This window comes from Nerophis lumbriciformis, linkage group LG16 (assembly GCF_033978685.3).
Source record: "Nerophis lumbriciformis linkage group LG16, RoL_Nlum_v2.1, whole genome shotgun sequence".
NCBI lineage: Eukaryota > Metazoa > Chordata > Actinopteri > Syngnathiformes > Syngnathidae > Nerophis > Nerophis lumbriciformis.
In genome coordinates this window covers 40,579,801-40,607,489 of record NC_084563.2, presented here as the reverse complement: position 1 = coordinate 40,607,489, position 27,689 = coordinate 40,579,801, and the positions used below count along the sequence as shown (strand labels likewise).

Sequence of the window (27,689 nt, the reverse complement as noted above, 5' to 3'; positions counted from 1 at the left end):
CCCCCGCGACCCGACCTCGGATAAGCGGAAGAAGATGGATGGATGGATGGAGTTGTGGACAAAGGGGTGTACAGCGCCCCATCCTTTCTTGTGAAAGACTGAGCATTTTTTGTTAATGATTATTTGCAAAAAAAAAATGTTTATAAGTTTGAACATCAAATATGTTGTCTTTGTAGCATATTCAACTGAATATGGGTTGAAAATGATTTGCAAATCATTGTATTCTGTTTATATTTACATGTAACACAATTTCCCAACTCATATGGAAACGGGACTTGTACAAACCATCTACGGAATCAGCAACCAAACAACTATATAACCAAATTTTCAGACGACACAGTCATCCTTAGTTTACTGACAAAGCCCCAACCAAAGTCCAAACTACTGACAAAGCCCAAACGATTAACAAAGCCTAAACTATCCTCCAACATCAACTCATACTAACAAGAGATGGAAGGGGCTGTGAGGTGGTGTGAGGAGAAACATCTGATTTTAAATGTAAAAAAAACAAACAAGGAGATGGTTTTTGATCCTAAATCTGTGGGGGATCACAGCCCGATCATTAGTGGAGCAGGTGTCCTCCTAGAAGTACTAGGGTATTTATTTTGTTTCCAGTTAACTTGGGCCAACCAAGTTGACTCTGTTTGCTCCCGTATTAAACCAGCGCCTGCACTTTCTAATGAGGCTCGGGGTCCACGGTGTGGCAAGCAATATCATGATGTTGTTTTATAAGGCAAACATTGAATCTGTCATCCTTTAAGGCATCTCCACATGGTTCGGAAATCTGTCTGTCAAACTCAAAACCTTATCAAGAGGGCTGGTAAAATAATTAATTGGCATGCAGCCCCCTTGTTCCCTTCAAGAAATATTCGACAAGACCGTGAGGAAGCAGGGTCTTAAAAATCACCCTTGACTAGGGCTGGGCGATATGGCCTTTTATTAATATCTCAATATTTTTAGGCCATGTCACGATACACGATATATATCTCGATATTTTGCCTTAGCCTTGAATGAACACTTGGTGCATATACTCACAGCAGTATGATGATTCTATGTGTCTACATTAAAACATTCTTGTTCATACTGCATTAATATATGCTCATTTTAAACTTTCATGCAGAGAGGGAAATCACAACTAAGTATATGTACCTTTCTGTATTTATTAAACAGTTATGCAGTGGCACAAACATGCATGCCATTTCAAAACAGAAAGTGCAAGATTGTCAGAGACATTTTAAAACGAGCCATTAGTGCACTTTTGTGCATGATGTCACTAAGATGACATAGCAAAACAACACTAAATTAAAGTGCACTTTTTGAACAGAACGCCACTACAATAGTTAACAACAAATAAAGTGCACTTTTGTACATGATGTCACAAGATATTTCAATAACTGTCAAATAAAAATTAGCTGCATGATAGGAAATCAAATAATGTATGTCCTTCGCTATGTGGTAGGTTCCTGCGGACGTTATCTCCTTTTGTTGTTGACTATTTTTGTCATACGGTGTTGTAGGGCTGGGCGATATATCGAAATACGCGATATATCGAAATACGCGATATATCGCGGGTTTGTCTCTGTGCGGTATACAAAATGACTATATCGTGATATTCGAGTATACGTTCTCACGCAGTTGCTTTTAGCTGCGGGCATTACACTACAGGCTCTTCTCACTTTTTCTTGTCTCTCCTTCTCACAGACAACAAGCGCACCTTCTTACATACGTCACGTCATAAGTCACATACGTATACCCCCTCGCGGAGCAGAGAGGTAGCGGCATGGCTAAAGTTAGCTGTGATGCGAGTGGTAATACAAGAGAAAGAAGGTGCGAATCTGGTAACAAATGAAGGAAGAATTAATTCCCAAGAAAAACAGCAGGAGGTCCATCGTCTGGCGGTGGTTTGGCTTCAAGTGGGAATATGTCGAACAGACAACCGTAATTTGTCAAGTGTGGGGCAAAAGCGTTTCTACAAAAAGTAGCATTACTGCTAATATGTAGCATCATCAAGTCACCTGCTAGAGAATGAAGAGTGCTTACTCCGCATGTCAACATCCCCATTCGCCCACACCATCAAAATGCCGAGGCAACCATTTCCAGATCAACACCGTATGAAAAAAAGAGTCAACAAAAGGAGATAATGTCCGCAGTAACCAACCACATAGCGAAGGACGAACACTATTTGATTTCCTATTATGCAGCTCATTTTTATTTGACACTTATTGAATTATCTTGTGTGACATCATGCACAAAAGTGCACTTTATTTGTTTTAAACTATTGTAGTCGTGTTCTGTACAAGAAGTGCACTTTAATTTAGTGTTGTCATCTTAGTGACACCATGCACAAAAGTGCACTAATCGCTTGTTTTAAAATGTCTCTGACAATCTTGCACTTCCTGTTTTGGAAATGACATGAATGTTTGTGCCACTGCTTAATAACTGTTTAATAAATACACTTTTGGTACATTGACTTAGTTGTGATTTCTTTCTCTGCCTGAAAGTTTAAAATGAGCATATATTAATGCAGTACGAACAATAATGTTTTAATGTAGACACATAGAATCATCATACTGCTGTGATTATATGTATCAAGTGTTCATTCAAGGCTAAGGCAAAATATCGAGATATATATCATGCATCGCGATATGGCCTAAAAATATCGAGATATTAAAAAAAGGCCATATCGCCCAGCCCTACGGTGTTGATCTGGAAATGGTGTTGATGTGCAGGTTGCTTCGGCATTTTGTTGGGTGTGGCACCGACCGGCGATGTTGACTTGCGGAGTTTCAAGCACTCTTCATTCTCTAGCGGGTGACTTTCCAAATGATGCTACAAATTAGCAGTAATGCTACTTTTTGTAGCAACGCTTTTGCCGCATACTTGACATATTACGGTGGTCTGTTCAACATATTCCCGCTTGAAGCCAAACCACCGCCAGGTGATGGACCCCGTGCTGTTTTTCTTGGGAATTAATTCTTCCTTCATTTGTTACCAGATTCGCACCTTCTTTCTCTCGTATTACCACTCGCACCACTCCGCTAGCACCACAGCTAATGTTAACCATGCCGCTACCTTTCTGCTCCACGATGGCGTAGCACGCACGACAGTATGTGGCATATGTAACAAGGTGCGCTTGTTTTATGTCTCTTTGAGGAGAGACAAGAAAGAGTGAGAAACGCCTGTAGTGTAATGCCCGCAGCTAAAAGCAACTGCGTGAGAACGTATACTCGAATATTCCGATGTAGTCATTTTCTATATCGCACAGAGACAAACCCGCGATATATCGAGTATATTCGATATATCGCCCAACCCTACCCTTGACTAGGGATGTCCCGATCCGATATTTGGATCGGATCGGCTGCCGATATTTGCCAAAAAATGCGTATCGGCAAGGCATGGGAAAATGCCGATCCAGATCCAGTTTAAAAAAAACTCTGGTCCGTGTTTTCCAACGCACCGATTTAAAAAATACATTCCACTTTTCTGCTGCTCCGTAATTTCCGTTCCGCATTTTCCAGCACACCTTCAACACATCCACAGGTCTGTGGAATCTCACGCAGTTGCTTTTAGCTGCTGGCATTACACGACAGGCTCTTCTCACTCTTTCCTGTGTCTCCCTCTTGCAGACAGCGAGCGCACCTTCTTACACACGTCACATACTGTCACGTCATACGTCACATACGTCATACGTCACATACGTCCTCCCCGAGCAGAGAGGTAGCAGCATGGCTAACGTTAGCTGTGATGCTAGCGCAGCCGCTAAGGTGCGCGCCTGCTCAAACGTCCTCTGCGCACGGCAAATCTATGCCACGCACAAAATCAAATAAAAAAATAAGTGCATAACAATTTTCGACACACGGACCGTTTTCGTCATCATTGTTCAAATATTGTAATGTCTGTCGAGACGCTTATCTCCGTTCGGTGCCACACGTCCACACCATCAAAATGCTGAGGCAAAAATTTCCAGATCAACACTGTATGAAAAAATGAGTGATCTATTTAGTTGTGATTTCCTTCTCTGCATGAAAGTTTAAAAGTAGCATATATTAATGCAGTATGAAGAATAATGTTTTAATGTAGACATGCAAGCCTTGAAAGAAAATTTTGAAAATTAAGACTACATTTCCTGCAAATGGGTGCATTTCTACCCTATATTTTAACTTTAGATTTATTCTCATATCAAACTCTTTTGGCTGTCTTTTTGACACTTACATCCGGCGCCCCCCTCCACACCCTGGATTATAAATAATGTAAATAATTCAATGTGGTTATCTTGTGTGATGACTGTATTATGATGATAGTATATATCTGATAGTATATATCTGTATCATGAATCAATTTAAGTGGACCCCGACTTAAATAAGTTGAAAAACGTATTGGGGTGTTACCATTTAGTGGTCAATTGTACGGAATATGTACTTCACTGTGCAACCTACTAATAAAAGTCTCAATCAATCAATCAAAACACATAGAATAATCATACTGCTGTGATTATATGCATCAAGTGTTCATTCAAGGCTAAGGCAAAATATTGAGATATATATCGTGTATCGCAATATGGCCTTAAAATATTGCAATATTAAAAAAAGGCCATATCGCCCAGCCCTAGTTCAATGATGCCATTTCTGTTTGTCATGTATAATTTTGTCTATTTTGTGTTTATCCTTGAATAAACAGGTCAGTTTCTTGTTACTAACCATTGTGTATTATTCAAACTCCCCTAATTCAGCTGGCTAGTTGTTATCAAGAGTACTAAAACCCTTTTCAACATGATTCTGACAACTAAGTCGGCTAAATAACTTTTTTTTTTTTTTTTTTTGTGTCCTGTCCAGCTTCTCAGGCAAATCATATAGTTGATGTAGATGCCCATGTCGGCTGTTCAGATTTACTTTACAAAAGAGAAGTGTAGGATACTTCTCTTGTTGCCTTATTTGTATTTGACTTTATTAAATGTATTTATATTATCATTTAGTGCAGCCGGGCCGGAGCAGGAGGGGATAGAAAGAGAAAAAAAAAGAAGACAGAGGGGGAAATTGTGGGGACAAGAGGGGGATTAGACAGAGAGACAAAAACAACAACAGCAAACAACAACAACAACAACAATAGAGCAACATCAGCAAATATGACATGTACAAATATGATGGTAAAAGTAATAGCAAATAAGCAGTTAGCGAAAAATAAAAAATAATACAGAAATGACAATGAGCATTATTACTCTACAAATGGATCAATACAAATACCAATAGAAATAGCGCTATTGATAATGAACAATACCAATAATTTACCTTTATTATCAACAATACAGTTGTTTAAATGCAACAATACATATACGTAATGATAACTTGAGATACGAAAGAATGCAGAAAAATGGAGGGGGAGAAAGAGAAGCAACCTACATTAACCTTGTAGATTGTTATAGTCACAATAGGTTAAGCTTTGTCAGTGTGCCATGTGTTACACCCAGTTTACCCTAGGGCAACAACGTTAATATATGTTTGATGAAACGTGATTATGTGCATGAGTGTAAGTATGCATATGTACTTGTATATGTACAGAATGTGTATATGTGTTTGTACAATGAATGTATATGTACAGAATGTGTATATGTGTTTGTACAGTGAATGTATATGTACAGTATGTGTATGTGTATGTTTGTATATTGAATGTGCGTGTGGATGTACGAACATTAGGTAGGTAAATATGTACTGTATTTGTGTATGTATGTGGGAGCGTAGGTACCAATGTAAGTATGTGAGCATATGCGAATTTGCATGTACAATACATTCGACTCCCAGAGTGCGTGGGAGCCAGAGCACGGCCCCATCACCCCCGAGAGCCCAACCCACAAACAGGAGGCGTGGTGCCCAGGGAACCAGGGACCACCGCCCCCACGCAGCCAAGCCGGCCAGCGACAGGAACCCCAGAGCCCGGCCCACCGTACCGCCCACAAGGGCCAGCAGCAGGCCGCAGACAGACGCACCCGGCAGAGGACAGGGCACGAGAAAAGCAGGGGACAGCCAGACCCCAAGCCAGCGAGAGACCACACCCCACACGGGCAGAAAGGCGAGACGCCCCGCCCGAGGGACCCAGAGACTCCCCGCAACCGGACAGGAAGACCGCCCCCGCCCCACCGGCAACCGGGCCCCCACGAGCCCACCCCCCACCCTAAATAACTTTAAACTTTAATACATGCTCGGATAGGCCAGTATCGGTCAGTATCGGTATCGGTCAGTATCGGCATCGGATCGGAAATGCAAAAACAATATCGGTATCGGATCGGAAGTGCAAAAACCTGGATCGGGACATCCCTAGAATCTGGCAACAAATGAAGGAAGAATTAATTCCCAAGAAAAACAGCAAGGGGTCCATCGTCTGGCGGTGGTTTGGCTTCAAGTGGGAATATGTCGAACAGACAACCGTAATTTGTCAAGTGTGGGGCAAAAGTGTTTCTACAAAAAGTAGCATTACTGCTAATATGTAGCATCATCAAGTCACCTGCTAGAGAATGAAGAGTGCTTACTCCGCATGTCAACATCTCCATTCGCCCACACCATCAAAATGCCGAGGCAACCATTTCCAGATCAACACCATATGAAAAAAAGAGTCAACAAAAGGAGATAATGTCCACAGTAACCAACCACATAGCGAAGGACGAACACTATTTGATTTCCTATTATGCAGCTCATTTTTATTTGACACTTATTGAATTATCTTGTGTGACATCATGCACAAAAGTGCACTTTATTTGTTTTAAACTATTGTAGTGGCGTTCTGTACAAAAAGTGCAGTTTAATTTAGTGTTGTTTTGATAAGTCATCTTAGTGACACCATGCACAAAAGTGCACTAATCACTTGTTTTAAAATGTCTCTGACAATCTTGCACTTCCTGTTTTGGAAATGACATGAATGTTTGTGCCACTGCTTAATAACTGTTTAATAAATACACTTTTGGTACATTGACTTAGTTGTGATTTCCTTCTCTGCCTGAAAGTTTAAAATGAGCATATATTAATGCAGTATGAACAATAATGTTTTAATGTAGACACATAGAATGATTATATGTATCAGGTGTTCATTCAAGGCTAAGGAAAAATATCGAGATATATATCATGCATCGCGATATGGCCAAAAAATATCGAGATATTAAAAAAAGGCCATATCGCCCAGCCCTACGGTGTTGATCTGGAAATGGTGTTGATGTGCAGGTTGCTTCGGCATTTTGTTGGGTGTGGCACCGACCGGAGATGTTGACATGCAGAGTTTCAAGCACTCTTCATTCTCTAGCGGGTGACTTTTCAAATAATGCTACAAATTAGCAGTAATGGTACTTTTTGTAGCAACGCTTTTGCCGCATACTTGACATATTACGGTGGTCTGTTCAACATATTCCCGCTTGAAGCCAAACCACCGCCAGGCGATGGACCCCGTGCTGTTTTTCTTGGGATTTAATTAATCCTTCATTTGTTACCAGATTCGCACCTTCTTTCTCTCGTATTACCACTCGCACCACTCCGCTAGCACCACAGATAATGTTAACCATGCCGCTACCTCTCCGTTCCACGATGGCATAGCACGCACGACAGTATGTGTGGCATATGTAACAAGGTGCGCTTGTTTTATGTCTCTTTGCGGAGAGACAAGAAAGAGTGAGAAGAGCCTGTAGTGTAATGCCCGCAGCTAAAAGCAACTGCGTGAGAACATATACTCGAATATCCCGATATAGTCATTTTCTATATCGCACAGAGACAAACCCGCGATATATCGAGTATATTCGATATATCGCCCAACCCTACCCTTGACCCTCACCACATACTTCATAGTGAAATTGTGCTGATGCCAAATGGTACAGAACAGCAACATACAAACTCAACAGGTATAGATTTTCCTTTGTCCCACTGGCAATCAAAGCACTTAACGACAGAAAACTACTGTAATAACCGGATGCAATAATAATAAGTGCAATTTTGGGATGTGTGCAACACAGGGGGGGGGGTGGTGTAATGTGCGATCTCATAACTAACTGATATACTGTTCACTGTTGTCACTGTATTGTCGGATGAACTGTATGTATGTATGTATGTATCTATGTATGTGTGTATGTAACCGGTGGTCTCTTCCTCTGCTTTGTGTAGAATTGAATACGACGGACACCATGTTTTGCTGCTCAGCTGCACTTTACTGACTGATAATAGAGAGATTACAAACGTTGTCAAAATGCTTCTGCCATCGTCGAGCCCCTCTCCCGTTATCGTGGACGAAAGGGCGGGTTACGTATAACAGTGAAATAAAAACTTACCTGATAACACAGAGAATACAATTGTTGTCAATAATTTTCTGCCAACGTCGGGCCCCTACACCATGGGTGTCAAACTCAGGCCCGCGGGCCAAACATGGCCCGCCGTGTAATTTCACTTGGCCCTTGAGGCGATGTCAAATTAACACTAGAGCTGGCCCGCCGATTATATACAGCGGCGGTGCCGCGGTAACACCGCATTCACCGCTAATTCTCATACTTGCTAACCTTCCCGGGAGACTACCAAAATTCAGTGCATATAATGTGTGGCCTTGACACGCCCACAGAGGCGAATGCCACGCATACTTGATCTACATTGATACAGGTTACACTGACGGTGCCTGTATAAAAAACTTTAACATTGTTAGAAATATACGCCACACTGAATACACACCAAACAAGAATGACAAACACATTTCGGGAGAACATCCGCACTGTAACACAACATAAACACAACAGAACAAATACCCAGAATCCTTTGCAGCACTAACTCTTCCGGGACGCTACAAGGTGTGTGTGTGTGGGGGGGGGCGGGGTTTGGTGGTAGCGGGGGTGTATATTGTACCGGAAGAGTCAGTGCTGCAAAGGGTTCTGCGTATTTATCCTGTTGTGTTTATCCAATCCAATCCAATCCACTTTATTTATATAGCACATTTAAACAACAAAATGTTTCCAAAGTGCTGCACAACAATATTAAACACAATTAAAAACAATATAAAATAAATAAGATTAAAAACAATTTTAAAGGGTAAAACCAATTAAAACAGTAAATAGAAATCAAAATTTTAAAAACACAGAGGACCACACAACTCACATAGTGTTAAAAGCCAGAGAATAAAAGTGGGTCTTAAGACGAGACTTAAAACACTCCACTGTGGGAGCAGTTCGAAAATGGAGGGGCAGAGTGTTCCAGAGCTTAGGGCCGACCACAGAGAAGGCCCTGTTTCCCCTGGTTTTATGTTGTGTTACAGTGCGGATGTTCTCCCAAAATGTGTTTGTCATTCTTGTTTGGTGTGGATTCACAGTGTGGAGCATATTTCTAACAATGTTAAAGTTGCTTATATGTCCACTTGTGTAAACTGTATCGCCGTTGATCAAGTATGCTTTGCATTCGCATATGCATACGTCCAAAAGACGCTCATATTTTGGGACTGGGCGGGCACGTGATTAGAAGGGATGAAAAGCGGCCGTGACGACAGCTCGTAGAGGACGTTAAAAGCAGTGCCTGTAAGGTACGCCCCCAAGACTGTGTAATACGAGATATAATGACTGATGAACAACTTCATTCGATAATGAAGGTTGCCTCAGCTCAAAGCCTGAGCCCCGACATTAATGAACTAGCATCCAAGAAAAGATGGCAGGCATCTGGCTTGGGCACATCAGATTAGATCAGTGTGTTTCAAACTGAGCAGTTTAAAGTCCTGATTTTATTTTCAAATTTATTAGCCTGTGGAAAACGTTAACGTTGATATTTACCTCAGAATGATGCAAATAGAAAATAGGCATTACATTTTTATTTAAATTGTATTTGATATGCCATTGATATTTTTTTTATTATTATTATTATTTGAAACTATAAAGTTATATAAGCCTTGCTTGTTCAATATTCAATGCAAAACTTGTTAGGGTCCCTATTAAAAAGGTTAATTTGTTCAACCTTGGCCCGCGGCTTTGTTAAAATTTCGGCCCACTCTGTATTTGAGTTTGACACCCCTGCCCTACACAAATGTAATAATACAGAACAAGAAAGTGAACTTAAGTTCTTAACGAGACAAATGCACTTTTTCTGTCGTCGCATGGACGCCTACCTCTCCCGTTATCGTGGACGAAAGGGAAGTAGGAAGGCGTGTCCAACGCATAAATAGAGACAGGTGTCACAGCAATTATTGCAGTAGGAGGGACAACGAGACAATGGTTCCACATTGACAAAACATCGAACAACCTTTAGGTATTTATATGTAACTTACACATTTTGTGTAATTATAACAATAATGAAACATTATAAAATACATTATTCACATGACATAATTGACCCTATTACATGTATGTATGTATGTATGTATGTATGTATGTATGTATGTATGTATGTATGTAAAACGCAGTGTCTTGATGTGTAAGACAAATTTCTCCTCGGAGACAATAAAGCTAATTATTATTATTACTATTATACAGCCTTAGGTCAAAGTGCACACAATTTCCAAAAAGGAACACATTTTCAACTTCTCTCTGTCTCTGCAATTGACTTACTTTATATTTATGACCTTTGGGCAATACTTGAATTAATGTACTGTAACTCCTCTAGCTAGTTACAGTAATTAACATAAGCATTCACACATATGGTTTTCTACACCAAAATGAATCTATTTATTATTAAACTTCTTCTCCAGATTTTGGCGTGTTCTACTTTCCACATTTTTTATCCGATTAAAACCATTCTAACTTCAAACTGTTCAGCCTATTTGGGAATCGCAGCCTTTCCCTTCCACCATTTCCACATTTTTCAACCAATTCAAACCATTCCACCTTCAACACATTACACCATTCTGGAAATTCAAACTACCCTTCCAAGTTAAAAAGAATTCCAGGATTTTCCAGAATTCCTGGTTTTGCAAAGCACTATTTTCACCCTTTTTTCTGGCGACTCCTCTTCCCACATTTGTCAACCCACTTCAACCGTTCCACCGTCAAAACATTCCTCTTATTTAGGACAAAAAAACTGAGTTGTTTTTTGAACTGGAAAAATTCCCAGTTTTCACGAAATTCTGGGAATTCCATAATACCATTTCTAAATTTAACATGTTACTACTTCAACATTTCTCGACCGATTTGAAACATTTCAACACCAACTCATTCAGACCATTCAAGTTTTTTACCATTTAAAAGAAAAGTCCCGCTTTTCCTGAAATCCCCACATTTTAGGGAAATTCCCATTTAAATCAATGGGACATTCTTCAAATTTCCACAATCCCCACATTTTTCATCTGATTCAAATATTCAGCCTGTTCAGGAATTGTGTGCTCGACTTCAACAATTCTAAGAAAAATTACAGGATTTCAGTCCAACTTCAGCGTTGGAGCATTCACACGCAATTCCTTCTGGAATTGACTCATCTAGTTATTATTATTAGACAGCCTTAGGTCAAAGTGCACATAATTTCCAAAAGGAACACATTTTCAACTTAGCTCTGTCTCTGCAATTGACTTACCGTACTTTATTTTTATGACTATTGGGCAATACTTGAATTCATGTACTGTAACTACACCAGCTAGTTGGTGAGTTTTTTTGTAATTGATTGTTTTTTTTTTCTTTTGCTGCCCCCTTTCCAGTACCCACAAATCAACAGTTTTTGAATTTGATTGAAGTATTTTTGGTTCGTTTTCTTTTGCTGCCCCCTTTCCAGTACCCACAAATCAACAGTTTTTGTGTTTGATTTAAGTATTTTTGGTTTGTTTTCTTTTGCTGCCTCGTTACCAGTACCCACAAAACAACAGTTTTTGTAATTGATTTAAGTATTTTTGGTTTCTTTTCTTTTGCTGCCCCCCTTTCCAGTACCCACAAATCAACAATTGTTTTAATTGATTGAGGTATTTTTGGTTTGTTTTCTTTTGCTGCCCCCTTTCCAGTACCCAAAAATCAACAGTTTTTGTAATTGATTGAGGTATTTTTGGTTAGTTATCTTTTGCTGCCCCCTTTCCAGTACCCTAAAATCAACAGTTTTTGTGATTGATTGACGTATTTTTGATTTATTTTCTCTTTCTGCCTCCTTTCCAGTACCCACAAATCAACAGTTTTTGTAATTGATTGAGGTATTTTTGGTTTGTTTGCTTTTGCTGGCCCCTTTCCACTACCCAAAAATCAACAGTTTTTGTAATTGATTTAAGTATTTTTGGTGTGTTTTCTTTTTCTGTCCCCTTTCCAGTACCCACAAATCAACAGTTTTTGTAATTGATTAAAGTATTTTTGGTTTGTTTGCTTTTGCTGCCCTCTTTCCAGTACCCACAAATCAACAATTTTTGTAATTGATTAAAGTATATTTGGTTTGTTTGCTTTTGCTGCCCCCTTTCCAGTACCCACAAAGCAACAGTTTTTGTAATTGATTTAAGTATTTTTGGTTTCTTTTCTCTTTCTGCCCCCCTTTCCAGTGCCCACAAATCAACAGTTTTTGTAATTGATTTAAGTATTTTTGCTGTGTTTTCTTTTGCTGTCCCCTTTCCAGTACCCACAAATCAACAGTTTTTTATAATTGATTTAAGTATTTTTGGTGTGTTTTCTTTTGCTGCCCCCTTTCCAGTACCCACAAATCAACAGTTTTTGTAATTGATTTAAGTATTTTTGGTGTGTTTTCTTTTTCTGTCCCCTTTCCAGTACCCACAAATCAACGGTTTTTATAATTGATTGAGGCATCTTTGGTTTGTTTTCTTTTGCTGCCCCCTTTCCAGTACCCACAAATCAACAGTTTTTGTAATTGATTTAAGTATTTTTGGTGTGTTTTCTTTTTCTGTCCCCTTTCCAGTACCCACAAATCAACAGTTTTTATAATTGATTGAGGTATTTTTGGTTTGTTTTCTTTTGCTGTCCCCTTTCCAGTACCCACAAATCAACAGTTTTTGTAATTGATTGAAGTATTGTTGGTCTCTTTTCTCTTTCTGCCTCCTTTCCAGTACCCACAAATCAACAGTTTTTGTAATTGATTGAAGTATTTTTGGTTTGTTTTCTTTTGCTGCCCCTTTTCTGGTACCCACAAATCAACAGTTTTTGTAATTGATTTAAGTATTTTTGGTTTATTTTCTCTTGCTGCCCCCTTTCCAGTACCCACAAATCAACAGTTTTTGTAATTGATTGAGGTATTTTTGGTTTGTTTTCTCTTGCTACCCCCTTTCCAGTACCCACAAATCAACAGTTTTTGTAATTGATTGAAGTATTTTTGGTTTGTTTTCTCTTGCTACTAGGGCTGAAACGACGCGTCGACGTAGTCGACGTCATCGGTTACGTAAATACGTCGAGGACGTTTTTGTTCGTCGACGCGTCGCATATTTACGTCACACTACCGTCATGGCGGAGCGCAAAGCAGACGATGCGAGCGGTGCGAGCGAGGGGAAAAAAGCACGCCAAAAGTCGTCAAAAGTGTGGGAGTATTTCAATAAACGGCCTAAGAAGAAACGCTACTTTTACTCCGCTACTTTTATCTACATTCAGCTCGCTACTCGCTACTAATTTTTATCGATCTGTTAATGCACGCTTTGTTTGTTTTGGTCTGTCAGACAGACCTTCAAAGTGCCTGCCTTACTGGTGACGTTTCACTTCGTTCCACCAATCAGATGCAGTCACTGGTGACGTTGGACCAATCAAACAGAGCCAGGGGTCACATGACCTGACTGGCTCCGAGCTAACTTCGGGTGTTACCATTTAGTGGTCAATTGTACGGAATATGCACTGTACTGTGCAATCTACTAATAAAAGTTCCAATCAAACAATCAAAAGTGTGAAGGAAAAAAGACCCTTTTTTTATTTCAACCGTAAAGACTGACTGCACAGTTCCTGTCTTCACAATAAAAGTCCCGCTCCATCGCGCCTGCGCTTTCAAAATAAGAGTCTCCGAAAGCCAGCGCAAACAAGCTAGCAAGCTACGGAGTTTGCCGCCAATGTATTTCTTGTAAAGGGTATAAAAACGAATATGGAAGGTGGACAAATAAGATGCCAAATAACAACCACTTTCATGTGGTATTAGACAGAAAGGAGGAACTTTTTTTCTCCTCCATTTGAAAACGTGGACGTTACCAGCACTGCTTCCATGCAAGTCATCAGAATCAGGTAATACACCAACTTATATTCTTGTCTTCATGAAAGAAAGGAATCTATATGTTAAACATGCATGTATAATTATTAAAACACCTTTAACATGTAAACAAAAACGGCAAAATAAATAAATATAAATTATATACTGTATATATCAATGTATGTATATATATATATATATATATATATATATATATATATATATATATATATATATATATATATATATATGTATATATGTGTGTGTGTGTGTGTGTGTGTGTGTGTGTGTATATATATACACACATATATATATATATATATATATATATATATATATATATATATATATATATATATATATATATATATATATATATATATATATATATATATATATATATATATATGATATGTGTGTGTATGTTACTCAGTACTTGAGTAGTTTTTTCACAACATACTTTTTACTTTTACTCAAGTAAATATTTGGGTCACTACTCCTTACTTTTACTTGAGTAATAAATCTCTAAAGTAACAGTACTCTTACTTGAGTACAATTTCTGGCTACTCTACCCACCTCTGCTAATAATGTTGTTGTATGCACACTGTGTCGAGCGGAAATGGCCTATCATAGCAGCACAACGGCAGCGTTCTTGCCATCACCATCAACTAGTCAATCGTCCGCGTGAGTATACGTTGCCATCATTACACAAAAACATGAATGTGTCATTTGTATCTGCGTTGTAAATTCATAAACTAAAGCACCGTTTCGCTCTGAGAGGAGCGTTTGGCGTGCCTGTTCAGTGTTTACAAAGACGCGCTCCTCTTTAACGCTAACGTTAATTAGTTGTGCAAATACCTTTTACAACATTAACAATTACGTATACTATGTACAAACGAACAATTAACTTTCACTTTAATCATACTATCATTGTTGTGTTATTAAGCAAAATAAGCAAAAGTTTTACTTTTGTTGAAATGTTTACACTGTTACAGAATATTTCGTTTTGCACTTTTTTGTATTGGATGTTTATCTTTATTTTTGCACATTTTAGCAAATAAGCAATACTTTTACTTTTGTTGAAATGTTTACACTGTTGGTACAGAATATTTCCGTTTTGCACTTTTTTGAATTGGATGTTTATCTTTATTTTTGCACATTTTAAAGCAAAATAAGCAATACTTTTACTTTTGAAATGCTTATACTATTGCAGAATATTAAGATTTGCACTGGATGTTTACTTTTATATTTGCACATTAAAAGCAAATAAGCTACTTTTAATTTTGTTAAATGTTTACATTGTTACAGAATATTTTGTCATGTTGTTGTCAATGTTGACTGAGTGGCCATACTTTTTTTTTTGTAAATAAAAGCCATGCCTTTTGAAAAAACTGGCCTACATTTATTTTTTCATCTTCATTTTAAATAAAAAAAATTGGTAAAAGGAAAAATAATCTATAGATTAATCGAAAAAATAATCTATAGATTAACCGATTAATCGAAAAAATAATCTATAGATTAATCGATAGAAAAATAATCGTTAGCTGCAGCCTTACTTGCTACCCCCTTTCCAGGACCCACAAATCAACAGTTTTTGTAATTGATTGAAGTATTTTTGGTTTGTTTTCTTTTGCTGCCCCCTTTCCAGTACCCACAAATCAACAGTTTTTGTAATTGATTGAAGTATTTTTGGTTTGGTTTCTTTTGCTGCCCCCTTTCCGGTACCCACAAATCAACAGTTTTTATAATTGATTGAGGTATTTTTGGTTTGTTTTCTTTTGCTGCCCCCTTTCCAGGACCCACAAATCAACGGTTTTTATAATTAATTGAGATATTTTGAGGGTTTTTTCTTTTGCTGTCCCCTTTCCAGTACCCACAAATCAACAGTTTTTGTAATTGTTTGAAATAATTTTGGAGTGTTTTCTTTTGCTGCCCCCTTTCCAGTACCCACAAATCAACAGTGTTTGTAACTGATTGAATTATTTTTGGTGTGTTTTATTTTGCTGCCCCCTTTACAGTACCCACAAATCAACAGTTTTTGTAATTGATTGAATTTTTTTTTCTTCATTTGCTGCTCCCTTTCCAGTACCCACAAATCAACCGTTTTTATAATTGATTGAGGTATTTTTGGTTTGTTTTCTTTTGCTGTCCCCTTTGCAGTACCCACAAATCAACAGTTTTTGTAATTGATTTAAGTATTTTTGGTTTGTTTTCTTTTGCTGTCCCCTTTCCACTACCCACAAATCAACCGTTTTTATAATTGATTGAGGTATTTTTGGTTTGTTTTCTTTTGCTGTCCCCTTTGCAGTAACCACAAATCAACAGTTTTTGTAATTGATTGAAGTATTTTTGGTTTGTTTGCTTTAGCTGACCCCTTTCCAGTACCCACAAATCAACAGTTTTATAATTGATTGAGGTATCTTTGGTTTGTTTTCTTTTGCTGTCCCCTTTCCAGTACCCACAAATCAACAGTTTTTGTAATTGATTGATGTATTTTTGGTTTATTTTCTCTTTCTGCCTCCTTTCCAGTACCCACAAATCAACAATTTTTTTGTAATTGAAGTATGTTTGGTTTGTTTTCTTTTGCTGTCCACTTTCCAGTACCCACAAATCAACAGTTTTTGTAATTGTTTGAAATAATTTTGGAGTGTTTTCTTTTGCTGCCCCCTTTCCAGTACCCACAAATCAACAGTGTTTGTAACTGATTGAATTATTTTTGGTGTGTTTTATTTTGCTGCCCCCTTTACAGTACCCACAAATCAACAGTTTTTGTAATTGATTGAATTTTTTTTTCTTCATTTGCTGCCCCCTTTCCAGTACCCACAAATCAACCGTTTTTATAATTGATTGAGGTATTTTTGGTTTGTTTTCTTTTGCTGTCCCCTTTCCACTACCCACAAATCAACCGTTTTTATAATTGATTGAGGTATTTTTGGTTTGTTTTCTTTTGCTGTCCCCTTTGCAGTAACCACAAATCAACAGTTTTTGTAATTGATTGAAGTATTTTTGGTTTGTTTGCTTTAGCTGACCCCTTTCCAGTACCCACAAATCAACAGTTTTATAATTGATTGAGGTATCTTTGGTTTGTTTTCTTTTGCTGTCCCCTTTCCAGTACCCACAAATCAACAGTTTTTGTAATTGATTGATGTATTTTTGGTTTATTTTCTCTTTCTGCCTCCTTTCCAGTACCCACAAATCAACAATTTTTTTGTAATTGAAGTATGTTTGGTTTGTTTTCTTTTGCTGTCCACTTTCCAGTACCCACAAATCAACAGTTTTTGTAATTGATTGAAGTATTTTTGGTTTGGTTTCTTTTGCTGCCCCCTTTCCGGTACCCACAAATCAACAGTTTTTATAATTGATTGAGGTATTTTTGGTTTGTTTTCTTTTGCTGCCCCCTTTCCAGGACCCACAAATCAACGGTTTTTATAATTAATTGAGATATTTTGAGGGTTTTTTCTTTTGCTGTCCCCTTTCCAGTACCCACAAATCAACAGTTTTTGTAATTGTTTGAAATAATTTTGGAGTGTTTTCTTTTGCTGCCCCCTTTCCAGTACCCACAAATCAACAGTGTTTGTAACTGATTGAATTATTTTTGGTGTGTTTTATTTTGCTGCCCCCTTTACAGTACCCACAAATCAACAGTTTTTGTAATTGATTGAATTTTTTTTTCTTCATTTGCTGCCCCCTTTCCAGTACCCACAAATCAACCGTTTTTATAATTGATTGAGGTATTTTTGGTTTGTTTTCTTTTGCTGTCCCCTTTGCAGTACCCACAAATCAACAGTTTTTGTAATTGATTTAAGTATTTTTGGTTTGTTTTCTTTTGCTGTCCCCTTTCCACTACCCACAAATCAACCGTTTTTATAATTGATTGAGGTATTTTTGGTTTGTTTTCTTTTGCTGTCCCCTTTGCAGTAACCACAAATCAACAGTTTTTGTAATTGATTGAAGTATTTTTGGTTTGTTTGCTTTAGCTGACCCCTTTCCAGTACCCACAAATCAACAGTTTTATAATTGATTGAGGTATCTTTGGTTTGTTTTCTTTTGCTGTCCCCTTTCTAGTACCCACAAATCAACAGTTTTTGTAATTGATTGATGTATTTTTGGTTTATTTTCTCTTTCTGCCTCCTTTCCAGTACCCACAAATCAACAATTTTTTTGTAATTGAAGTATGTTTGGTTTGTTTTCTTTTGCTGTCCACTTTCCATACCCACAAATCAACAGTTTTTGTAATTGATTGATGTATTTTTGGTTTATTTTCTCTTTCTGCCTCCTTTCCAGTACCCACAAATCAACAATTTTTTTGTAATTGAAGTATGTTTGGTTTGTTTTCTTTTGCTGTCCACTTTCCAGTACCCACAAATCAACAGTTTTTGTAATTGATTGATGTATTTTTGGTTTATTTTCTCTTTCTGCCTCCTTTCCAGTACCCACAAATCAACAATTTTTTTGTAATTGAAGTATGTTTGGTTTGTTTTCTTTTGCTGCCCCCTTTCCAGTACCCACAAATCAACAGTTTTTATAATTGATTGAGGTATTTTTGGTTTGTTTTCTTTTGCTGCCCCCTTTCCAGTACCCACAAATCAACAGTTTTTGTAATTGATTGAAGTATTTTTGGTTTGGTTTCTTTTGCTGCCCCCTTTCCGGTACCCACAAATCAACAGTTTTTATAATTGATTGAGGTATTTTTGGTTTGTTTTCTTTTGCTGCCCCCTTTCCAGGACCCACAAATCAACGGTTTTTATAATTAATTGAGATATTTTGAGGGTTTTTTCTTTTGCTGTCCCCTTTCCAGTACCCACAAATCAACAGTTTTTGTAATTGTTTGAAATAATTTTGGAGTGTTTTCTTTTGCTGCCCCCTTTCCAGTACCCACAAATCAACAGTGTTTGTAACTGATTGAATTATTTTTGGTGTGTTTTATTTTGCTGCCCCCTTTACAGTACCCACAAATCAACCGTTTTTATAATTGATTGAGGTATTTTTGGTTTGTTTTCTTTTGCTGTCCCCTTTGCAGTACCCACAAATCAACAGTTTTTGTAATTGATTTAAGTATTTTTGGTTTGTTTTCTTTTGCTGTCCCCTTTCCACTACCCACAAATCAACCGTTTTTACAATTGATTGAGGTATTTTTGGTTTGTTTTCTTTTGCTGTCCCCTTTGCAGTAACCACAAATCAACAGTTTTTGTAATTGATTTAAGTATTTTTGGTTTGTTTTCTTTTGCTGTCCCCTTTCCACTACCCACAAATCAACCGTTTTTATAATTGATTGAGGTATTTTTGGTTTGTTTTCTTTTGCTGTCCCCTTTGCAGTAACCACAAATCAACAGTTTTTGTAATTGATTGAAGTATTTTTGGTTTGTTTGCTTTAGCTGACCCCTTTCCAGTACCCACAAATCAACAGTTTTATAATTGATTGAGGTATCTTTGGTTTGTTTTCTTTTGCTGTCCCTTTTCCAGTACCCACAAATCAACAGTTTTTGTAATTGATTGATGTATTTTTGGTTTATTTTCTCTTTCTGCCTCCTTTCCAGTACCCACAAATCAACAATTTTTTTGTAATTGAAGTATGTTTGGTTTGTTTTCTTTTGCTGTCCACTTTCCAGTACCCACAAATCAACAGTTTTTGTAATTGATTGATGTATTTTTGGTTTATTTTCTCTTTCTGCCTCCTTTCCAGTACCCACAAATCAACAATTTTTTTGTAATTGAAGTATGTTTGGTTTGTTTTCTTTTGCTGCCCCCTTTCCAGTACCCACAAATCAACAGTTTCTGGCCAAAGGGTGAGAGGACGGACGACTTACACTACTGTTCTGCCCAGACCAATGCACCATCGCCTGGTTGTGAGATGAATCCCCGGTCAAGGCGAACGTCGAGCTGTTCAGTTTGAGCTCGTCCTGACCGACTCTCCTCTCGGCTCTGCCTCCACTTTGTCCGACTTTGTCGTCTCCGCTCCGTCTGGGACGTTTTCTAGCGCCGTCGCACTGGTGAATGTTCAGAAAGTGTCTCTGGCCGTCTTGATCGACGGGGTGCGGCTTGTCCGTATTCCGTGTTGTTTCCAGCGGCGAAGACGCGCGACGCAGCCTTCCACTCCCCACACCTGCAGCCTCTTCCTTGTCACCGAAAACTTCTCCTTTTAATCCTGAAGGAGTTTCCAGCGTGGTGAATTCCACCAGCAATTCCCGTGCAAGCCCCGCGTGTCCACGCCGACACGACCTGCAGGTTATTTCGCTGTTTGCGCGTTGGAATATGATAAAGCAAGTCATTAAAATCCAAAACCGAAGCGCGCGGTCCGACTTTGGAACAAATATCAGCCTCCCCTCCATTGTCGGCGGCGGACAATGAATGATCTCGCAGCGAGCAACGTGGTGAGGAAAAGAAAAAGTGCACCCGAGTCAAAATGGTCCAAGTTGAAGGATTTGGTCATTGGAAGCCTCACGCGCGAGGGGGCGTTTCTGGTGGGAGGGGCTGAGCGGGGAGTCGTGGATGTATTATGTTCCCACTATCATTCTCTGCAGGGTACAAAAGTTGAGCTAAGGAAAATAAGGACAATATGTATTACATACCCCATTCTTCCCAAAATTAAAGAAATACAATTCAAAATTATTAATGGATTATACCCTTCAAAGGATTTTTTTTAAGCTTAAATTTAACATGGAGGTTGATGGCTGTTATACCTCTGGAGCTGTAGAGCAGTGTTCTTCAACCACTGTGCCGCGGCAGTGGTGAGATATTGCCTGGTGTGCCTTGGGAGATTATCTAATTTCACCTATTTGGGTTAAGAATATGTTTTGCACAGTGTTGGGACTAACGCGTTACAAAGTAACGCGTTACTGTAACGCCGTTACTATCGGCGGTAACTAGTAATCTAACGCGTTATTTTTTATATTCAGTAACTCCGTTACCGTTACTACATGATGCGTTACTGCGTTATTTTGCGTTATTTTTTATGTAGTATCGGCTAGAAACTGAGAAGATCTGAGTGTCGCTGCTGAAGAGGCGACAAAAAAGAGGCGCGCCGCGCGCTATCTGTGTGTACGTGTGTGTGTGTGTGTGTGTGTGTGTGTGTGTGTGTGTGTGTGTGTGTGTGTGTGTGTGTGTGTGTGTGTGTGTGTGGGAGGGGGCGTGTCTGTGTCTACTATCAAGACGTCATGGCGAACCCCGAAGCCGAGTTTCTTAAAATGGAGATATTTTCAGTACGTTTCTTTTATCGACCACAAAGAAAAGAACATTTTAGCTGAATGTAAGTTTCAAATATGCTGAAACAGCGACAAAAACAACATGCTTCGACGAAGCTAGTAAAGAGACACACACTCACCTCCACCTCCAACAGCGGCTGGATTTTAACGAGGCACTGCACACGTGAAGGTACACACACTCTGTCAATTCTCTTATATACTCTTTCATTTTAAACTTTTAGAGTGTTTGATTATCACATCACTCTAAATGTTTAGACTATAAAGTTCACAAACCTAAAGAGGGATACTAGTGGGCCAGGCTAATATTTCCTTTTCTCTAAACTAAGTGGGGAAATGTGTAGAGTGTTCTGGGCTTCAGACATGATTTTATTTCAGAATTCCTTGAGAAAACGCCTGGTTAGGCTTTATGTATGTAGTGTGTGCCTTTCTTGTTTTACAGCTATGTTGTTATTATGCTGTTTGTTACTTATGTATGTTAAGTTGCAGCTATTTAAAATAGTTTTGTCAATTTGTTCTGGTCTGAAACAAATTGGCCCTTTAAAACATATCTTTGTCTTTGTGTGTTGTATGTAGAAACACATTGCTTAGCAGAGTTCAGTGATGCAAATGCATGTCAAGTTGAACAACAGATTGTATTATTCTCCAGTGCAATAACAGTACTAAAATGAAGGCTAAAAGGGCATTATGGGGCCTTAAAAAAATTAAAAAATATATATATAAGTAACTAAATAGTTACTTTTCACAGTAACGCATTACTTTTTGGTTTAAGTAACTGAGTTAGTAACTGAGTTACTTTTGAAATAAAGTAACTAGTAACTGTAACTAGTTACTGGTTTTCAGTAACTAACCCAACACTGGTTTTGCAAACGTTTCCATATGAGTTGGGAAATTGTGTTAGATGTAAATATAAACGGAATACAATGATTTGCAAATCCTTTTCAACCCATATTCAATTGAATGCACTACATAGACAATATATTTGATGTTCAAACTCATACATTTTTTTTGCAAATAATAATTAACTTAGAATTTCATGGCTGCAACTCGTGCCAAAGTAGTTTGGAAAGGGCATGTTCGCCACTGTGTTACATGGCCTTTCCTTTTAACAACACTCAGTAAACGTTTCGGAACTGAGGGGACACATTTTTTAAGCTTCTCAGGTGGAATTCTTTCCCATTCTTGCTTGATGTACAGCTTAAGTTGTTCAACAGTCCGGGGGTCTCCGTTGTGGTATTTTAGGCTTCATAATGCGCCACACATTTTCAATTGGAGACAGGTCTGGACTACAGGCAGGCCAGTCTAGTACCAACACTCTTTTACTATGAAGTCACGTTGATGTAACACGTGGCTTGGCATTGTCTTGCTGAAATAAGAAGGGGCGTCCATGGTAATGTTGCTTGGATGGCAACATATGTTGCTCCAAAACCTGTATGTACCTTTCAGCATTAATGGTGCCTTCACAGATGTGTAGGTTACCCATGTCTTGGGCACTAATACACCTCCATACCATCACAGATGCTGGCTTTTCAACTTTGCGCCTATAACAAGCCGGATGGTTCTTTTCCTCTTTGGTCCGGAGGACACGACGTCCACAGTTTCCAAAAACAATTTGAAATGTGGACTCATCAGACCACAGAACACTTTTCCACTTTGTATCAGTCCATCTTAGATGAACTCAGGCCCAGCGAAGCCGACGGCGTTTCTGGGTGTTGTTGATAAACGGTTTTCGCCGTGCATAGGAGAGTTTTAGCTCGCACTTACAGATGTAACGACTAACTGTAGTTACTGACAGTTGGTTTCTGAAGTGTTCCTGAGCCCATGTGGTGATATTCTTTACACACTTATGTCACTTGTTGATGCAGTACAGCCTGGGGGATCGAAGGTCACGGGCTTAGCTGCTTACGTGCAGTGATTTCTCCAGATTCTCTGAACCCTTTGATGATATTACGGACCGTAGATGGTGAAATCCCTAAATTCCTTGCAATAGCTGGTTGAGAAAGGTTTTTCTTAAACTTTTCATCAACTTGCTCATGCATTTGTTGACAAAGTGGTGACCCTCACCCCATCATTGATTGTGAATGACTGAGCATTTCATGGAATCTACTTTTATACCCAATCATGGCACCCACCTGTTCCCAATTTGCCTGTTCACCTGTGGGATGTTCCAAATAAGTGTTTGATGAGCATTCCTCAACTTTATCAGTATTTATTGCCACCTTTCCCAACTTCTTTTTCACGTGTTGCTGGCATCAAATTCTAAAGTTAATGATTATTTGCAACAACAACAAAAAAATGTTTATCAGTTTGAACGTCAAATATGTTGTCTTTGTAGCATATTCAACTGAATATGTGTTGAAAATGATTTGCAAATCATTGTATTCCGTTTATATTTACATCTAACACAATTTCCCAACTCATATGGAAACGGGGTTTGTAATATAAAGTAGCGTAAAGTTCTAACTTCTATTTATGCCTTGGAAGAACTTTAAAGTACAGATGCAGCAAAGATGATGGGGCGAAGACGCTGTCAAAGTGGAGCCACGTAAAAAAGACCGCCCACAAAACGGCGCATCCTGAAGAGACGGTAGAAAAGCGACTTGTTTTCTTATCATGTTTTAGTATTATATTTGAGTGTTTTCTTATCATGTTTTAGTATTATATTTGAGTGTTTTACTATCATGTTTAGTATGATATTTTAATCTGTTCCTGATCATGTTTTAGTATGATATTTGAGTGTTTTCCCGATCATTGTTTAGTATTATATTTGAGTGTTTTCTTCTCATGTTTTAGTATTATATTTGAGTGTTTTCTTATCATGTTTTAGTATTATATTTGAGTGTTTTCTTATCATGTTTCAGTATTATATTTGAGTGTTTTCTTATCATGTTTTAGTATTATATTTGAGTGTTTTCTTATCATGTTTTAGTATTATATTTGAGTGTTTTCCCGATCCTGTTTTAGTACTATATTTGAGTGTTTTCCTATCATATGATATTTTAATGTTTTCCTGATCATGTTTTAGTATTATATTTGAGTGTTTTCCTATCATGTTTAGTATGATATTTTTAATGTTTTCCTGATCATGTTTTAGTATTATATTTGAGTGTTTTCCTGGTCATGTTTTAGTATTATATTTTAATGTTTTCCTGACCATGATTTAGTATTATATTTTAATGTTTTCCTGATCATGTTTTAGTATTATATTTGTGTGTTTTCCTGATCATGTTTTAGTGTTATATTTGAGTATTTTTTGTCTTTTTTAGCATTATATTTGAGTTTTAATAATCATGTTTTAGCATTATATTTGAATGTTTTCCAATCATGTTTTAGTATTATATTTGAGTGTTTTCTTATCATGTTTAGTATATTTAATGTTTTCCTGATCATGTTTTAGCATTATATTTGAGAGTTTTATTATCATGTTTTAGTATTATATTTGAGTGTTTTCCTGATCATGTTTTAGTATTATATTTGAGTATTTTTTTCCGTTTTAGTATTAGGTTTGTCATAGTCATTCACATCGACGTCCCTTATGTGGGCTCTGTACCGAGGATGTCGTTGTGGCTTGTGCAGCCCTTTGAGACTTTTGTGATTTAGGGCTATATGAATAAACATTGATTGATTGATTGATTGACTTAAAGATGGTCTGTAAAACATAATCCGTGCAACATTTTGAACAAAGAATCTCCATTACATGTGGACCACAAAGAAGTGTTTTAAATGTAGCAAAAAAAAAAAATCATAATATGACCCTTTTTTATTTATTTATTTAGCCTTTATTTAACCAGGTAAAAAAAATCCCATTGAGATCAAAGATCTCTTTTCCAAGGGAGACCTGGCCAAGAGGGCAGCAGCAAAGTTGCATTAAAAAACAGTAAACAACACATAAAACATCAAATTTACAACATTAAAACTTGCTCACATAACACATGTGCATACAGACAATCCTTTCACAGAAGCTTTAAAGGGGAACATTATCATAATTTCAGAATGGTTAATACCATTAAAAATCAGTTCCCAGTGGCTTATTATGTTTTTTGAAGTTTTTTTCAAAATGTTACCCATCACGCAATATCCCTAAAAAAAGCTTCAAAGTGCCTGATTTTAACCATCGTTATATACACCCGTCCATTTTCCTGTGACGTCACATAGTGAAGCCAACACAAACAAACATGGAAGGTAGAACAGCAAGCTATAGCGACATTAGCTCGGATTCAGACTCGAATTTCAGCGGCTTAAGCGATTCAACAGATTACGCATGTATTGAAACGAATGGTTATAGTGTGGAGGCAGGTAGCGAAAACGAAATTGAAGAAGAAACTGAAGCTATTGAGCCATATCGGTTTGAACCGTATGCAAGCGAAACCGACGAAAACCACACGACAGCCAGCGACACGGGAGAAAGCGAGGACGAATTCGGCGATCAGCTTCTAACCAGCGATTGGTATGTGTTTGTTTGGCATTAAAGGAAACTAACAACTATGAACTAGGTTTACAGCATATGAAATACATTTGACAACAACATGCACTTTGAGAGGGCAGACAGCCCAATTTTCATCAATTAATATATTCTGTAGACATACCCTCATGTCAGCAGGCCAGGGAAGCTAGGGTCGATATTCTTCTCTTGATCATCTTCGGTGGCATAAGGGACGGTGTGAGCCAAGACATCCAGGGGGTTTAGCTCGCTCGTCTGCGGGAACAAACTGCCGCCATTGCTTGCCGTGCTACGGTTCTTTGTCCCTGAATTGCTCACACACTCCGGCAGATTCAATGGGGGTCTGGCGGCAGATTTCTTTGACTTTATCGTTAGAAATGCATCTGCTTTGAGTGTCGCAGGATATCCACACATTCTTGCCATCTCTGTCGTAGCATAGCTTTCGTCGGTAAAGTGTGCGGAACAAACGTCCAATTTCTTGCCACTTTCTCATCTTTGGGCCACTGGTGCAACTCGAATCCGTCCCTGTTCGTGTTGTTACACCCTCCGACAACACACCGACGAGGCATGATGTCTCCAAGGTACGGAAAACAGTCGAAAAAAACGGAAAATAACACAGCTGATTTGACTCCGAGAGCGAATATTAGAAAGACGTTTAATTCGCCAGAATTCACCCATTTAGAGTTCGGAAATCGGTTAAAAAAATATATGGTCTTTTTTATGCAACATCAAGGTATATATTGACGCTTACATAGGTCTGGTGATAATGTTCCCCTTTAAACTCATTCAATGTAACAAGGGTTTGAAGTTTAATATTCGATTCTAGGTTATTCCAAGCCTTCGGTGCTGAAAAACTAAATGCTTTCTTGCCCAGTTCAGTTCTTACTTTGGGGACGACAAATTGCAGAACATTCATTGAACGAAGATTGTGACTTCCTTGTTTCTTTGTTAAAAGACAAGATAGATAAAATGGAGTGATACCCAGAATGGTTTTGTAGATGAAAACATACCAATGATTGAGGCGTCGAGCACATAAAGATGTCCAGTTAACCATTGAGTATAACACACAATGGTGAGTAAGGGGAGCGCGGTTGGTGATGAATCTCAGTGCCCCGTGGTACACATTATCCAGCTTGTTATTCATGTACAACACATCTCCATAGTCAATAACAGGTGAAAAGGTTGTTTCCACCAATTTCTGTTTCACAGTAAAAGAAAAGCAAGACTTGTTTCTATAATAAAATCCCAGTAAAAGTTTCAGTTTTTTTTTTTACAACATACTGAATGTGCTCCTTAAAACTCAAGTGGTCATCAATTAAAAATCCTAAATATTTAAAAGCAGATACTAACATAATTTGTTGCCCATTTCTTGTTAAAATGTTCTCACACCGTGCTGATCTTACAGTTTTTTGATGTGGTAAAGAACATACACTTTGTTTTCTTTGCATTTAAAACCAGTTGAAGATAACAAAGTTGTTCTTGTACTCTGTCAAATGCACGTTGTAGATATTTAAAGGCCTCAGCAGGAGTGGGTGCTGTGCAATATATGACAGTATCATCAGCATAGAAATGGAAAGTTGAGTTTGGAATATTCTGTCCAAGATTATTTATGTAAATAGTGAATAACAAGGGGCCTGACGGAGGCAGACAATTACATACATCCATATTTGTGTGCTACTTCTTTATTTTCATAGTCATATTACAAAACAGCTAGTGTTCTTTATTTGTTATCTTTTGGTTGTCTGCAAGTACTGTGTGCCAACTTTGAATTTTAGGAATGTGAGTAGGGATCTTCTCTGCTTCTCGTCTAAAGCCGACTTTAGATAAGAGACACAATGGACATGTGTTGAGGTGAGAGAGAGGGGGGAGGGGGGAGATAGGAGAGGAGAGTGTTTTTCCATTTCTTTCCTTCTCTGGTTATCCTCAAGTCCAGGGGGAGTAGCAATAAATCCTTTCTCTTATCTGTTCCTGTGCCCAGCT

General features: G+C 38.1%; 1 protein-coding gene across 6 annotated transcripts in view; it reads right to left on the bottom strand.

The window, feature by feature from the left end:
* Positions 1-20,520, bottom strand: part of sorcs1 (sortilin-related VPS10 domain containing receptor 1) — a 664,251-nt gene extending 643,731 nt beyond the window's left edge. For all 6 annotated transcript variants that reach the window (XR_009816964.2, XR_009816965.2, XM_061977167.2 and 3 more), the window contains exon 1: positions 19,877-20,520. Coding sequence is in view for 4 of the 6 variants with exons in the window: in XM_061977167.2 (XP_061833151.2) it covers positions 19,877-20,398 (522 nt within the window). In the remaining 2 variants the exon portion in view is untranslated. The remainder of the gene's footprint in view (positions 1-19,876) is intronic.
* Between the last annotated feature and the right edge of the window lie 7,169 nt (positions 20,521-27,689).